Source organism: Fomitopsis serialis (assembly GCF_022376445.1).
Source record: "Fomitopsis serialis strain Sig1Antser10 chromosome Unknown B0H18scaffold_75, whole genome shotgun sequence".
NCBI lineage: Eukaryota > Fungi > Basidiomycota > Agaricomycetes > Polyporales > Fomitopsidaceae > Fomitopsis > Fomitopsis serialis.
The window spans coordinates 130,217-142,374 of record NW_025955035.1 but is presented as its reverse complement, the minus strand read 5'-3'; the positions used below and the strand labels follow the sequence as shown (position 1 = coordinate 142,374).

The 12,158-nt window shown below is 54.0% G+C and overlaps 5 protein-coding genes across 5 annotated transcripts; 2 read left to right on the top strand and 3 right to left on the bottom strand.

Moving 5' to 3' along the window:
• Positions 1–110: 110 nt before the first annotated feature.
• On the bottom strand, positions 111–1,531 carry B0H18DRAFT_1026852 (ribosomal protein L1-like protein; the record flags this gene model as incomplete). Its single annotated transcript, XM_048029839.1, has 8 exons — positions 111–521; positions 573–737; positions 790–838; positions 883–904; positions 963–988; positions 1,012–1,075; positions 1,124–1,285; positions 1,497–1,531. The coding sequence occupies 8 exons, from the start codon at positions 1,529–1,531 to the stop codon at positions 424–426; spliced, it is 621 nt and encodes a 206-aa protein (XP_047889757.1). The 3' UTR covers positions 111–423.
• A 1,087-nt stretch (positions 1,532–2,618) lies between these two features.
• B0H18DRAFT_881682 (uncharacterized protein) lies at positions 2,619–3,208 on the top strand (the record flags this gene model as incomplete). Its single annotated transcript, XM_048040856.1, has 2 exons — positions 2,619–2,747; positions 2,807–3,208. The coding sequence occupies 2 exons, from the start codon at positions 2,619–2,621 to the stop codon at positions 3,206–3,208; spliced, it is 531 nt and encodes a 176-aa protein (XP_047889756.1).
• Positions 3,209–3,929: 721 nt separating this feature from the next.
• B0H18DRAFT_881620 (uncharacterized protein) lies at positions 3,930–5,477 on the top strand (the record flags this gene model as incomplete). The annotated part of the gene is made up of 12 exons (XM_048040853.1): positions 3,930–3,985; positions 4,044–4,089; positions 4,145–4,229; positions 4,289–4,349; positions 4,404–4,428; positions 4,490–4,655; positions 4,711–4,732; positions 4,785–4,913; positions 4,967–4,993; positions 5,046–5,079; positions 5,134–5,240; positions 5,303–5,477. 12 exons carry the CDS (start codon positions 3,930–3,932, stop codon positions 5,475–5,477), a joined length of 933 nt encoding a protein of 310 aa, XP_047889755.1.
• A 173-nt stretch (positions 5,478–5,650) lies between these two features.
• On the bottom strand, positions 5,651–6,344 carry B0H18DRAFT_626133 (uncharacterized protein). The gene has a single exon (XM_048038837.1). The coding sequence runs from the start codon at positions 6,198–6,200 to the stop codon at positions 5,823–5,825; it is 378 nt and encodes a 125-aa protein (XP_047889754.1). The 5' UTR covers positions 6,201–6,344; the 3' UTR covers positions 5,651–5,822.
• A 4,279-nt stretch (positions 6,345–10,623) lies between these two features.
• Positions 10,624–11,312, bottom strand: B0H18DRAFT_1122357 (uncharacterized protein; the record flags this gene model as incomplete). Its single annotated transcript, XM_048034503.1, has 3 exons — positions 10,624–10,825; positions 11,052–11,218; positions 11,283–11,312. The coding sequence occupies 3 exons, from the start codon at positions 11,310–11,312 to the stop codon at positions 10,624–10,626; spliced, it is 399 nt and encodes a 132-aa protein (XP_047889753.1).
• Between the last annotated feature and the right edge of the window lie 846 nt (positions 11,313–12,158).

Genomic DNA, 12,158 nt, shown 5'->3' with positions numbered 1-12,158 from the left:
GCTGCCCCGCTGCACTGCTTGCATATCGATCGCGTCTCAAATTTCGGCTTAGCTGAGCGTCATACTTGCCTTTCCCGGTATGTCTAGGAAAACATATAGAAAACCCGTACCCCAGCGCTCAGCCAGGCTCAGCCCGGCCGACAATTGCTCGCTCAGAGCGAACGGTGATGTACATTCACAGTATTACTGTGGATGGCATGGCTGCATTGTCATAAGGATACAAGCAATATATGGTCATGTATGTAATGCGGAGGGCGTGTAAGAAACAATCGTGAGCGAGGTTATACAGCTGCATCGGCTCCCAATCGGCGCTGCCACTGCAGACCGTTGGTATAAGCGTGCGGGCTTCATGTGGTGCATTACAGCTAACAACCTCGATGATCGGCCTCGGACTCGTCCCCGTTCCTCGTAGCAGCACGCCGCTTAGAAGAGACGAATGGGCTTGCCCATCGTAGTCTTGATGTGGAGCGACTTAACGTTCTGCCAGTTTTTCTTGAGCAGTGACACGAGGAAGTTGATGCCTGCGTGTGAGAGTGAGAGAAAGTCGAAGTCAAAGGCTAGTGCCAACGCACTCAACATGACGTTGCCAAGGACCTGGTCATCGGTCATCTGAATGTGGCCAACGGCGACACCCAAACACAAGACCTTCTTGAGCTGGAACTTGATGGTCGAGCGGACCTCGGTCAGCTTGTTCGAGAGATCCTCAGCGTGGGCCACGGGAGTCGGGAACTTGCCGGCTAAGCACTAGTTAGTTTCATCCACTCATGCTGAACAGACTGCATGGCGCACCCTTGGAGAGACCGGGCCCGAGAAGACGAGGGATCTGCTTGATGAGAGTCTCGGAGGCCAAGAAGCATCGTACTTCTTGGCGAGCTTCTTGACAAGCTTCTTGTTCTTGTTAAGCCTGCACACGTCCGCATGAATATATCCGTCAAAATAAATACCTCGGCATGCATACGCACTTTTTGAGATCGTCCACAGACATGTACTCGAGGTCAATCTGCTTCGCACGGTCGATGTCGCCGCATCAGCCAGGATGCAGATGGACATGCGAGGACGGGGGACGTTCGGGAGTCTGGCGCCGTCAATACACAATATAACCGCATGCACGCAGACCACTCACTTTACAGTGCCCGAGAAACGCTTGTCGCGCTGGGGGTCGTAGTTTTTGAGACCAATTTGGAGCTCAATCGTCTCAACGAAGTTGCGCTTCTTGTCGCCGTTGGCCTCAGCCAAAAGCTCCTTGACGGAGCCCCGCACGCTTGCAACCGAGAGCTTGGAACCGCTGGGAGTGCATGAGCAGACCGTTCATGCTGGCAGGGTCGATGGTGAGGACGCACCTCATGCTGATAAACCGCTGTGAATGGTCAGTACAGTACACACAACTCTCACCCGAGCCCGATTGTGGACCTCTCGGCAAATTCCGAGGTACTGTATAGGTATATGTTGGTGGCTACCACAAGCGCCCGTTGACCGAGCTGCGTCTTGCTACTCACCGCCCGTCGACTTTACCAGCGACGCCAACCGTCATCTACCTGGCTTTCGGGTTTGTTTGTGTGCGCCATGGTTTAAACATTCATTCTGCACGACTCCCGTCCCGACTTACTTTCCTACAACGACATCTCGCACCTGGCCAAGTGCCGACGAACTGGTTTGCAATTTTGAACGGTCGCTCGTCATGTCGTTTAGTTCGTGTATATTAGTGCGCCGCGCCGCATATCCACCAGATCAGGGCGACAACGAACCACCGTCTGCTAATCGACTCGGTGGAGAACTATCGTCGCCGTAAGAGTGTCCTTTGTCACTTGGGATGCACCTTTGGCCGTCCAGCGCGGTGCCCAGGACTGTGAAGTACGTGCCATTCTCGTTTATCATTGGTCTTGATGACATATGCTCTATGCCTAGGTTCGACACAAACCCCGCATGCGTCGCGGTCACGGTTTGATTCATGGTATGCAACCGAGGCACATTTGTAGGACCTTGTCTCGGCGCTCGACATCTCATTCTTCTCCCCGGCTGCTCACAACCTATCTGCTTCTCGGGTGTATAAGGACGTCTATTGCATGAGGCAGTTATTGACCAGATCCGCAATTCTGCGAACATTCGTGATGCAGAATTAAGTACGGCATGTGTTACGACTTGCCCCTAACGAACTATTAGACTGTTCACTATCCGACGTACCTCCATCGATCTTCTGAGCTCAGAAGGCGTACACAAGCACGTATGCCATGCAGAGCGTATGTAATAGGGCGTGTTGTCTGTAGCCGCATCAGTGTCAAGCGAGGCTCGGATGTACGAACGACCTGATGCATGCTGGAGTGCATAGCTCAAATACACCAGACGTGGTCTTAGCCGGGCTTGTCTAGGGACCCCTCTCCTGCACCAGTCTATCGAACGAATGAGCAATCGAGGCCAAGATCAGCCCGTGAGCCAGGTATGTGACTAGCTGCTGAAATCTTCGTCGCATGGGTACTAACGAGCTAGCAACACCTTGTCCATCCACCCGCCAGCATACCCATGGCGCTGCGGACGTCGGTCAGGTCCCCAGGAACGACGTTATCAGGTTGCTCATGGAGAGGTTCCCCGACAGCCCCCAGTTGCCACAGCTGTTGGCCAGCATGACGGACGAGGCGCTGGACGAAGAATTCGAGGGCGACAGAGCAGAGCTCCTCGCTATGCGTGCCGACTTTGACGATGCATGCAACAAGATGGTGGAGTTGGGCGGTGGCAAGTTGCATTTCCTCGGGGTAAGCGCACTGCCATTCGTCCCAGTAACAAGTGGTTCCTGTCTCACGTTGTTTTCCAGGAAAAGCCAGCGCCGGGCGACAATGTCTACCTCATAGACCTCCCCGACTCAAGTGTTATCATCCGCCTTTCCGACGGCGGACTTGAGAGAGGACATCAATTCCTCCTCGACTTCGTCGACCGCGACTCACGGAAACCCGACCATATGCCACAAAGCTACGCTATCTGGCGACTCTACAATGGCCCCTGCTCACCGGCGATGCACCAACTCATGTCGTGGGAAGCTGCTATGGGCATGCCCGAAGACCAGATCGCGCCCGGCGAGCAAAGGTTCAGCGTGATCGAGGGCGTCACTTACAGAGTTGAGTATCTCGGTGCTACGCCTGTGGAGTTCACGGTCCCGGAGCGGCCGAGGGCCGGCCCTGCTGTACATATTGTCCCTCTGGCCACGACAGCCAAGTAGCCCGTGCAAGATATGAATAGCGGAGAGTCATCGGCACGTGGCCTGGCTGCGAGGATGGATTGGAGGATTCGCAAAGAGAGTCGTCCACTGCTGCCAAGAACACCACCGTGAGCGACCGAATCATTGGCCAGCCATCCGCCGACCAGGTATAATATGATAAGTAGCTGAATCGCAGTGTATCGCCTCAACGTTTGGCACGAACCTTGCGTGAGCATACCTAGCGTATGTGCCCTGGTTGGCCCTGGTGGCACGGAGAGCGTCTTAGAGGCATATATAGCCTCCTGCACAAGCGATTTCGATTGGTCTTTCCAATGAGGAATCTCGCAATCACCTCGTCCGACTACACTGGCGTGGATTGGCCACGTCTGTCGATTGTTCAGAATGGTCCTCCACCCAATATGTAATTTTTGCGCTTCGACCCGCTGGTTGAGACCTTCGCGTCTGCGGAACGCCGATGGTCAGTCTCGTACAAATATCCGGGAAGTTCAGAGATCATACGGTAGGCGCCCATAGGCTTCCGTTGCGCTACTGCCGCCGTTGTACTCGTCTTCGGACGATAGAACCTATTTTGAGCTTCCCGTGTTACGACAGTCCAATTAATTCAATCCCACCGAATGGCTCTCCGTCGGAGTCGGTACCAGGTCATGCGCCTTGCATGCGGAAGTCAAGTCCGCGAGTACCTGCTCCTACTACCTCAACGGCAGGCTTTACCATTGCACTGATGGTTCGTAGGGTACTCATTGGGTTTGGCGTGGACATCGATGCTGTGGCTGGATGGTGAGCTGCTTTCATTTCAATACCCAGCGGTCGAGAAGCTTAGACTGATACCGATGAGGCTGGGATCGTACGGCGGCGAGGACTCTGTGACAGACATATCACGAGTGTGTGCTTTACCGTGGCTGGACTCGGATGTGCTGAGCGACGAGATACGCTTAGGGCTTGTACGCGGGCGAAGTCGGTGTCCCTCGCCTGCTCACGCTGTTCAAAAAGTACGACATGAAGCAGACATTCAACATACCAGGTGTATATTGACGCATCGGGTTCGTGAAGCTTATTGGGATCTGATGTTAGTTTTTTTAGGGCATAGCTTGGAGACCTTTCCCGAGCAAGTGGCAATGATCAGAGACGCAGGACATGAAATGTCGGCTACTTAGCATTGTGTTTTCGTGTGCCGGTTCTGATGCTTGTTGGTCAGAGGGCTCCACGGTTATTCGCATGAGGTATACCCTGCATCGCACATGCCAGAGATCACGAGTTGCATCAGTCAAAACCGGCTTTCAGAATCCTACCGCGCTCACTCTCGAGCAGCAAAAGGACATCCTCGACCACACATTCGAGCTACTCACAAAGTTCAATAATGATATCCCTCCGAAAGGCTATGTCGCTCCATGGTGTGAGATGACTGCAGCTGTCACCGAGCTATTGCTCGAGAAGGGCGTCGAATGGGGTAAGCATGCTACTCTCCGCCGCAATATTCGGGCTGACTGAAGTCCTCTCACTAGATCACTCACATATGGCGCGCGAGTGCGTTCCCGCAAGGAACCAAGTGTGATCCGTACTAATGTGAATCACACAGTTCGCAGGCGTATTATCTGCGTGACGAAGACACCTGGACTAAGATCAATCACAGCGCAAAGGCGGAGACGTGGATGAAGCCTTTGATACGGGGCAAGCCTACCGGGATGGTGGAGCTGCCAGCAAACTGGTGTGTCTTGCACAACGTCCCCCGATGAGTTATTTACGACTTTTACCTCGAAGGTACCTTGATGATATGGAACCCTTGATGTACGTGTTCTTCGGCTAAGTGTTGCCTCTCTTGAACTCGTCCTGTGCCTAGGTTCGTCAAATCCATGCCAAACATGCATGGCTGGGTAAGTGACATTCACGCTTGCATAGCGCGACGTCTCGTCTCACCGTCTGGATAGCAGGACCCCCGGGATGTTGAGAATATCTGGAAGGACATGTTCACATACCTATATCGCGAGGAAGAGGAGTTCATCTTCCCGATCACCATCCACCCAGACGTTAGCGGGTGAGCAGAATGTCTTTCCCGAGCCCAACCTGACTGATACCATAATGCTCGACCATACTCAGTCATCCGCACATCTTGCTCATGATCGAACGCTTCATCGAATGGGTGAACACGCACGACAACGTTCTTTGGGTGCCTTGGCATGAGATGGCGAAAGAGTTCCGAACCAAAAACCCACCACCGGCAGGTGCTCGCATGCCCCGTGACATGGGTGCGGCGCAGACGCAAGCAGTGTGACTTCACAACAAGGTAGCCATAGCAATATGTCATACATTTATCTCCTGAATGAGAGCCGTAGTCAGTGTCAATCTCATCGTATCTTTAAAGGTACGTTCGGAGCCGTCTGAACGTTTGCTGCACGCCCTTGGCATCCTTCTCGACTAGTTCCCTTAGCTCCTGTTCTGCAGCCTCCTTACGAATCTGTCGACTCTCGCCCAGACCCCATACAACATCCATATCGAGGTCAACCTCGTCCGACAATACGAAACGCCTGCGCCCGAGGAGCCAGAGCAGTCCGCCGTACGGCGCGGACCGACATAAGTCGCCACCACATTCTACGCAGCGAGTCTTGTCAAAGTAACACTATATGACTTTCGGACTCACATTAGTCCAGGTACTGTCAGCCCCGTGATCCACCCGGACACACGAGGAGCATGCCCGTTGCGAGCAAGTGAGATTAGCATGCGTGAGCTCGCGTAGAAGTAGCTGCTCGTTACAGTGCGGGCGCCGGTAAGGAGTACGGTGTTGACAACGTGTACGGCCGCACCGAATCCCGCACGATGGAAGGCCACTGCCAGCAGGGACGCAGTTACGTTCAAGGCTGCAGAGCAATTGGAGTTCAGCATCGACGCGCGTACATTCACATGAAACGGTATCATACGCATACATTGCATTCAGCAAACTCTCGTCCGCCCAGTTGATGGACAACTCGATCACCAAGACGGCCAATACGTAGAACATGAGTACCCACACGAACCACCCTCAGTACGCCCACGTGCGGGTACGCCCGCTGCGGGCTCGACCGCTGTACGAAGAGAACGTTGGCGAACGTCCGGTGCGCAAACGCGGGGAAGCCGTCAATGAACGTTCATGAACGCTCAAGCTTTGGAGTGACTCGTCAGATGACAGTGACAACGGCCAAATTCCAATTCAACGTGATACCTAGCGTGAGTACCAAAGGCCGGAGAGACGAAGCGAGCGCCAGTCACGACAAAGCTGCCCGACACCGGTATGTACAAGGCCATCTCGCTTCTGTAGTGCAACAATTCGGACTTCAAGAGCAATAATTTCAGTATGCGGCAGCGCTCCAGCTGCGATCGCATAGAAACGACGAGATGATCACACCATAACAGAAGAGCCCGACACTGAAACATGAGATACGGGTACTGCCAGGCCCTGCGGTAGCAATCGCATGCCAGTGTAGAGAGGCAATCACATCCAACGCGCACCGGCACAATGGAGGGTCTCACCTCGCCAGCAGTGCGAAAGATGACCGTACCGGTTGTACATACCGCCAATCGCTACGGTTCCCCTCCGTCATTTGAGTGTATATGACCTCCAAGTACTACTCAGTCACGCACCTATGATCATAAGATGTCGGCTGCCCATTCCTCTCTTGGCCTCGTGAACCCGTTTTGTGTAGTATCTTTGTCGACGCAATGACCTCGACCGAGTGTACCTCATTATGAGCGAAATCATAGAGCATGTACACGTCAAAGAGGAACCCGAGTCCAGATCCACAACAGCGACGCGCACACGTGACCATCGGACACACGTCGCAGACACTGCGGACAACCCGGATTGTGCGAGGCGCTTACATAGGCCTAACATTGCAAGGGCGTGTATATTAGTAAGCCATCAAGTGAACTTCCCTAACATGGGAAGTACATTCCTAGAACATGGCACGATTTCGGAACATAGGAAGAACATAACACTTACATTCCCGATTCTAGGAACATTCAAAATGTTAGGCCGAACAAAGGAATCCCATTCTCTATGTTAGGAGCTCCGACTTAGAGCCGTAAAAATATACACGCCCTTACAATGTAAGTACCATGTGAGCGCTTCGCACAACGCGGTTTGTCCGCAGTGAGACGCGTCGGGTGACTCGGGTCGCCCCATCACAGCCAACTTCTGCAGATGGTAGCTTACAGTATAGCGGCCTCTGTTGGCTAGCCATTTCGATGATCTTCTCGGATAGCAAAGACCAACCTTGATAAGAAGGTAGCGAAGATAGGTATACATCGAAGCGACCACTAGCTGAGCGGCATGACCCACATAGTTTGAGTTCAGTTTATCAGCAGCGCCTTGCCTCACATGCGGCAGGCAACTTCTACGGTGTTTCGCTCGATGCCAAAGTATGATCGCGAGAGCAACTTGACACACCTGTACCTAGACTATTCCGTCAAGCGTAGTACTTACTGAGGCTAGTCCGTGCAGCCGGTAACCTGCGCTGGGTCTTGGGACGCAGCGACTGCGGGGAGCTGTATGTTGCTTATCAGATTGAGAAGCCTGGGATGGTGTGAGAACTCAGAAGGCGATGTAAAGATCAGCATCGGACGGACAGGGCGATGTGCGCTAGTCCACGAGATATAAAGACGGGCTAGTACCTGTTATGAAGCTCCCCAAGTCGCCACCAGCCCTCCTTCACGACACCGCTCAAACGGCACATCGACTGAGCCTCATTATTGGCGAGCGGCATTGGACGTTGTCACACAGACATAACAACATCAGTCCATTGGCGAGACAACTGGAGATAAGTACGCGCTGCATCGACACTGGGTTCGATTAGTGAGTAGTTCACCCGGCGCGCTTAACTTGGGCTGTAGTACTGATGACGTGGGCTAGGAAGTCCAAATCTACTGGAATTGGTGAAGGATCATGTCGTCTACATCGGGGCCAAGTACTCACCGTCCATGTCTATACCAGATACAGGCACCGTCTCACGACATGGACCAATATCTGCAGCAAGGAGTTCCGGTCCTGCTTCCTGAGTCTCGTCATCTCAAGAGCGCCGGCAGTAACTATACCAGCTGGAGGATGCACGTCGGTGCCCTACTGCGTCTCCACAAGCTGTGGGACCAGGTTGACGGCAGCAGATCCAGAATACTATCTCATTCGGACAGGGCCGTTCACAACTTGAATCGATATCGCGGCAAAGGCCATCCTCCTCCTCAATATAGAGGAGCACAATACGGTGCTCAATCCGATAGCTTACATTGCTACGAAGCAGGATGTAGTAAAGCTTGAAGGCATGACTGCACAGGAGATCTGGAACCATCTCGAGCAAAGGTATCTTCCGGCGAATTCGAGCTCCTCCACGCCTGGCAGCTTCCATAGGAGTGGCTGGGGTGTAATAGTTGGTTACGTTGAATGCGATGGAATGGACTCAATGTTCTAGGATGCAAAGACGCAGTTGACCTCGAGCAATGATTAACGTTGACTCACTCATGCGCATGCGGCAATGTCTATGCCGCCATGTCCCAGTTGGCAGTGTATGCTCTGACATTTTGTAGTCACTCGTCGGCCAAGTCGTCCCAATAGCTTATATAGGCGGACGTCACCCTACGTCACCACACAGTCAGTTGATCGTGTGACTGTGATTGAGTTCAGCATGTGTTGCGGAGTCGCTGAGAGTCGCTGGCGAGCTGCAGTCGAGCGGCCCCCTGCTCAGGTTCACTTGGCAGCCTCTGTCAGGCTAAAGTACTAGTGCTTGAAAAGTACAGCCCCTGTGAGTGTCACATTAAGTACTCGGTTGGGTGACTGACCTTGAAGTACAGGTATTCCGTCTGCATTCAGGTTAGTAGTTGTATTGACCCGCACGTTCCTGGAAACGCCAGCACAGTGAAGTGAGTCTGCTCGGGTATCAACTGAGTACAACGAGCAACTTACCAAACGAGATGCGTAGCCCGACACAGGATGGGCAACAGCGCATCTACATACAGGAAGCGAGGTTGGAGTCCGAACGTGCCCATGATTCTCCCTGAGTCTCAGCGACTCAACGCAACAGGGTCAAACTACCTGGAGTGGCGGGCCCGCATCAGCGCCATTATGAAAGCATACACAGTCTACGATTTCGATGGACCGTGCGACGAAGAACACGAAGGGCACGACGTGGCGAGGACCATACTCATTCTCAACATGGAGAGAATAACGCAGACGGTGTTTCCTATTTGTGCGGATGGGCTGGAGATAGAACGCATGAACGCGAGGGAGATTTGGCGCAGGCTCGAGAGTCAAGGATACCGCGGACGCTGAACCGGTGATGCAATCTGGTACAGTAATGCAAATTGCCGTGTCTCTTGTTGCGCGTACTTACGACCACTGCTCACAGGAAACTTTGCATTATTTCGCGACATGCCACCATTCTCTTAAACGCACTAAGTAAGCTCCCTCTCTCTAAGGGAGGACATACAGTGCCTCGTGACTTCCATGGGACAGCCATGGTATTGAAGGCTGCAGGCATCATCAATGCCACCAGTAGATTCCGGCGGAGAACAGGGGACGCGTAAGAATATCGATACTCACAGCGTCGCTGTATCATCTTTGGAACGTGTAGATGGTTGAACGTAGAATCGTCGGGTCATATGACACGACCTGGGTCCTATGCGATACACATTGGTCGAACGGCGCCCTGCCAATTCTGTCAACGAATCAGCCCACTCCTGCTAAACAACCCTCCGCACCTAACTCTGGCGCTTTGCAATCGCGATCTTCAGCTGCTTGTTTGCCAGAGGTCAGTTGTGGCGACCCACTCGCAGTGCTAGGAAGCAATGCCTAACGACGCCGTGACCGTCAGACAACCACAGTATGAGATCGATTCATATACCTATCATACCGGAGTCGCAGCAGCTCAAAAAGACATGTCAAACGTCCGCGAGTGGAAAGTCCGCATGCGTGCCATCCTGGTTGCGCTCAAGCTGTACGGTCATATCGACGGCACAGCCGACGAACACGACAGGGAGACCATCGACGACGCGCACGTCGCCAAAGCAATCCTGATCTCCAACATGCACACACTCGACGCTTTCCTCACGCACGGGTGGGATGAAGCTGCGATGGCAAAAGCCACCGCGGCAGATTTGTGGGCAGCTGTGGACGTGGCGCGGTCACCCCAATCTTCTTCTTGATACATGGGATAGGAGGGAAACTTGCTAGCAGGGTTAGCGGATGACGATATTGCAAGGAGAACATCATGACAATTGATAGCAATCCGTGGACCTAACGTCATCAGTTACAGAGATATTCGTCGAACTTGGATATACGTCGCCCACGGCGACAGGTCCATAGGTTTTGTTTCGTCTGCTCTACCTAACGTGAAGCAACGACCCAATCAGCTCCGCGGTCCACAACGCGAAACACGCTCTATACGCACTGAGACACATCATTTCAACCGCCTCAACTTCTGCAGCACCGTCCCATAGTCCTCCTCGACCCACCGCCTCCCACTCTTCTCCCTGATCCACTTGCAGCTGTACCGCTTCAACTTCTTCGACAGGTCCGACGCGATACGAGCGTGGCTGCACTTCCGCGGCGGGCTGGGCGGGCCCTCATCCGCCTCGTTCGACGGGCGACGCGAGCGATTGCTGCCGACCTGCCTGAGCACAACGGGGGCTTCGTCATAGTATTTTTCTATAGGAGAGAGGACAGCGTGGTGCGCGGTGCAATGCGCTGAGGGAACGACTTTGTCCGGGAGTGGCCTTTGCCCCTTCGCGTTGGTATCGGTATCAATACGCGGGAGTGTGGGTCGTTGAGATGTCGATTGTCAAGTGGCTCGTACGCAACCATCCACCTCCTGTCTCGTCTACGCACGGGGAATCCGTCCCGACAGTTCTGCTAAGCGACGGCCCGGACAGGTCTGATGATGTGTCCGTGAGAGGTGAGACGATAATAAGCCCCAGCTCAGGCGAGTCGGGGATAGCAAGCCGGAGGACGTGCTTCTGCGACAGACGCAGTTCGTGCTCGAAGCCCCTGTCGACCTGAAGGACCGGACTTGGGGGCGGAGGGGCGGGTGGGCTTGGTGGCCGCGGGAGTGGACGATACGTGCACCGGCGTGTGGAAGTGGACGGGCATGGCGGAGGTGCAGGCAGAGGGCGAACCACAGTGGACAGAACGCGGCTGTAGCTACACGGCCGCTGATTCTCGTTGGAGACCACGCGTGAACGGCACGGTGCGCGGGGCCCGCGCAATGCAGATGGACATGACGCACGGGCATTTTGAGGACGCGTGGGCAGACGAGGTAGAGGAGCAGCAGCGCGACACGCTGACTCTGATTCTTGACAGTCAGGCGTGGCCCATGGCAAACCGACGAGGGATTTGCACAGCGGCGAGATGGGCGACAGTGGTTCTAGATAGGACGGCATGAGTGGTGCAGATTAGCGGTGTGTAGAAACGGAATAATGAAGAGAGGGACGAAGGTTGGATGCAGTAGAGCTGTTCAGTAGAGTAGCGGATTAAAGGGTGCCAGTACGATAGCAGGAGTCGGCTTTTGGGTGTGCGCGGGCTTAACGAGGAATGACCATCTGTCCAGCAGAGAAGGTACGCGTCCGGCGGTGTGTTGTCTTGAGGGCTGTTGGTGTGCGGCCGTTATATGTAAGACCTGTTGGGGCATGATGGGGGGTGACACAAGTGGTTAGCGTCGCAGCAACGGCCATCATCGTCTCGATCGAGATCGTCGGCATCCGACGCGAGAGCTCCATCGTCACATTGTGGCACCAAATGGATGCCCTCCTCCTCCTCTTCAGACTTTCAGAGTCTGTCTCGGTCCACCGCCCCCTGACGGCACTCTTCCAGACGCACATACAACAACCAATGTGCCCTCAGCGTGCCCCTTTGCTACAAACAGACGTCTACCCGACCGTTGCAGTCGTCTCAGAAGGTTGATGCGGACTGTCGATACACAGCAAAATGATCGATCCA

Bases quoted from the DNA above. Each gene is read 5' to 3' on its own strand.
- B0H18DRAFT_626133 (XM_048038837.1), bottom strand. From the start codon at position 6,200: ATGTTCTACGTATTGGCCGTCTTGGTGATCGAGTTGTCCATCAACTGG.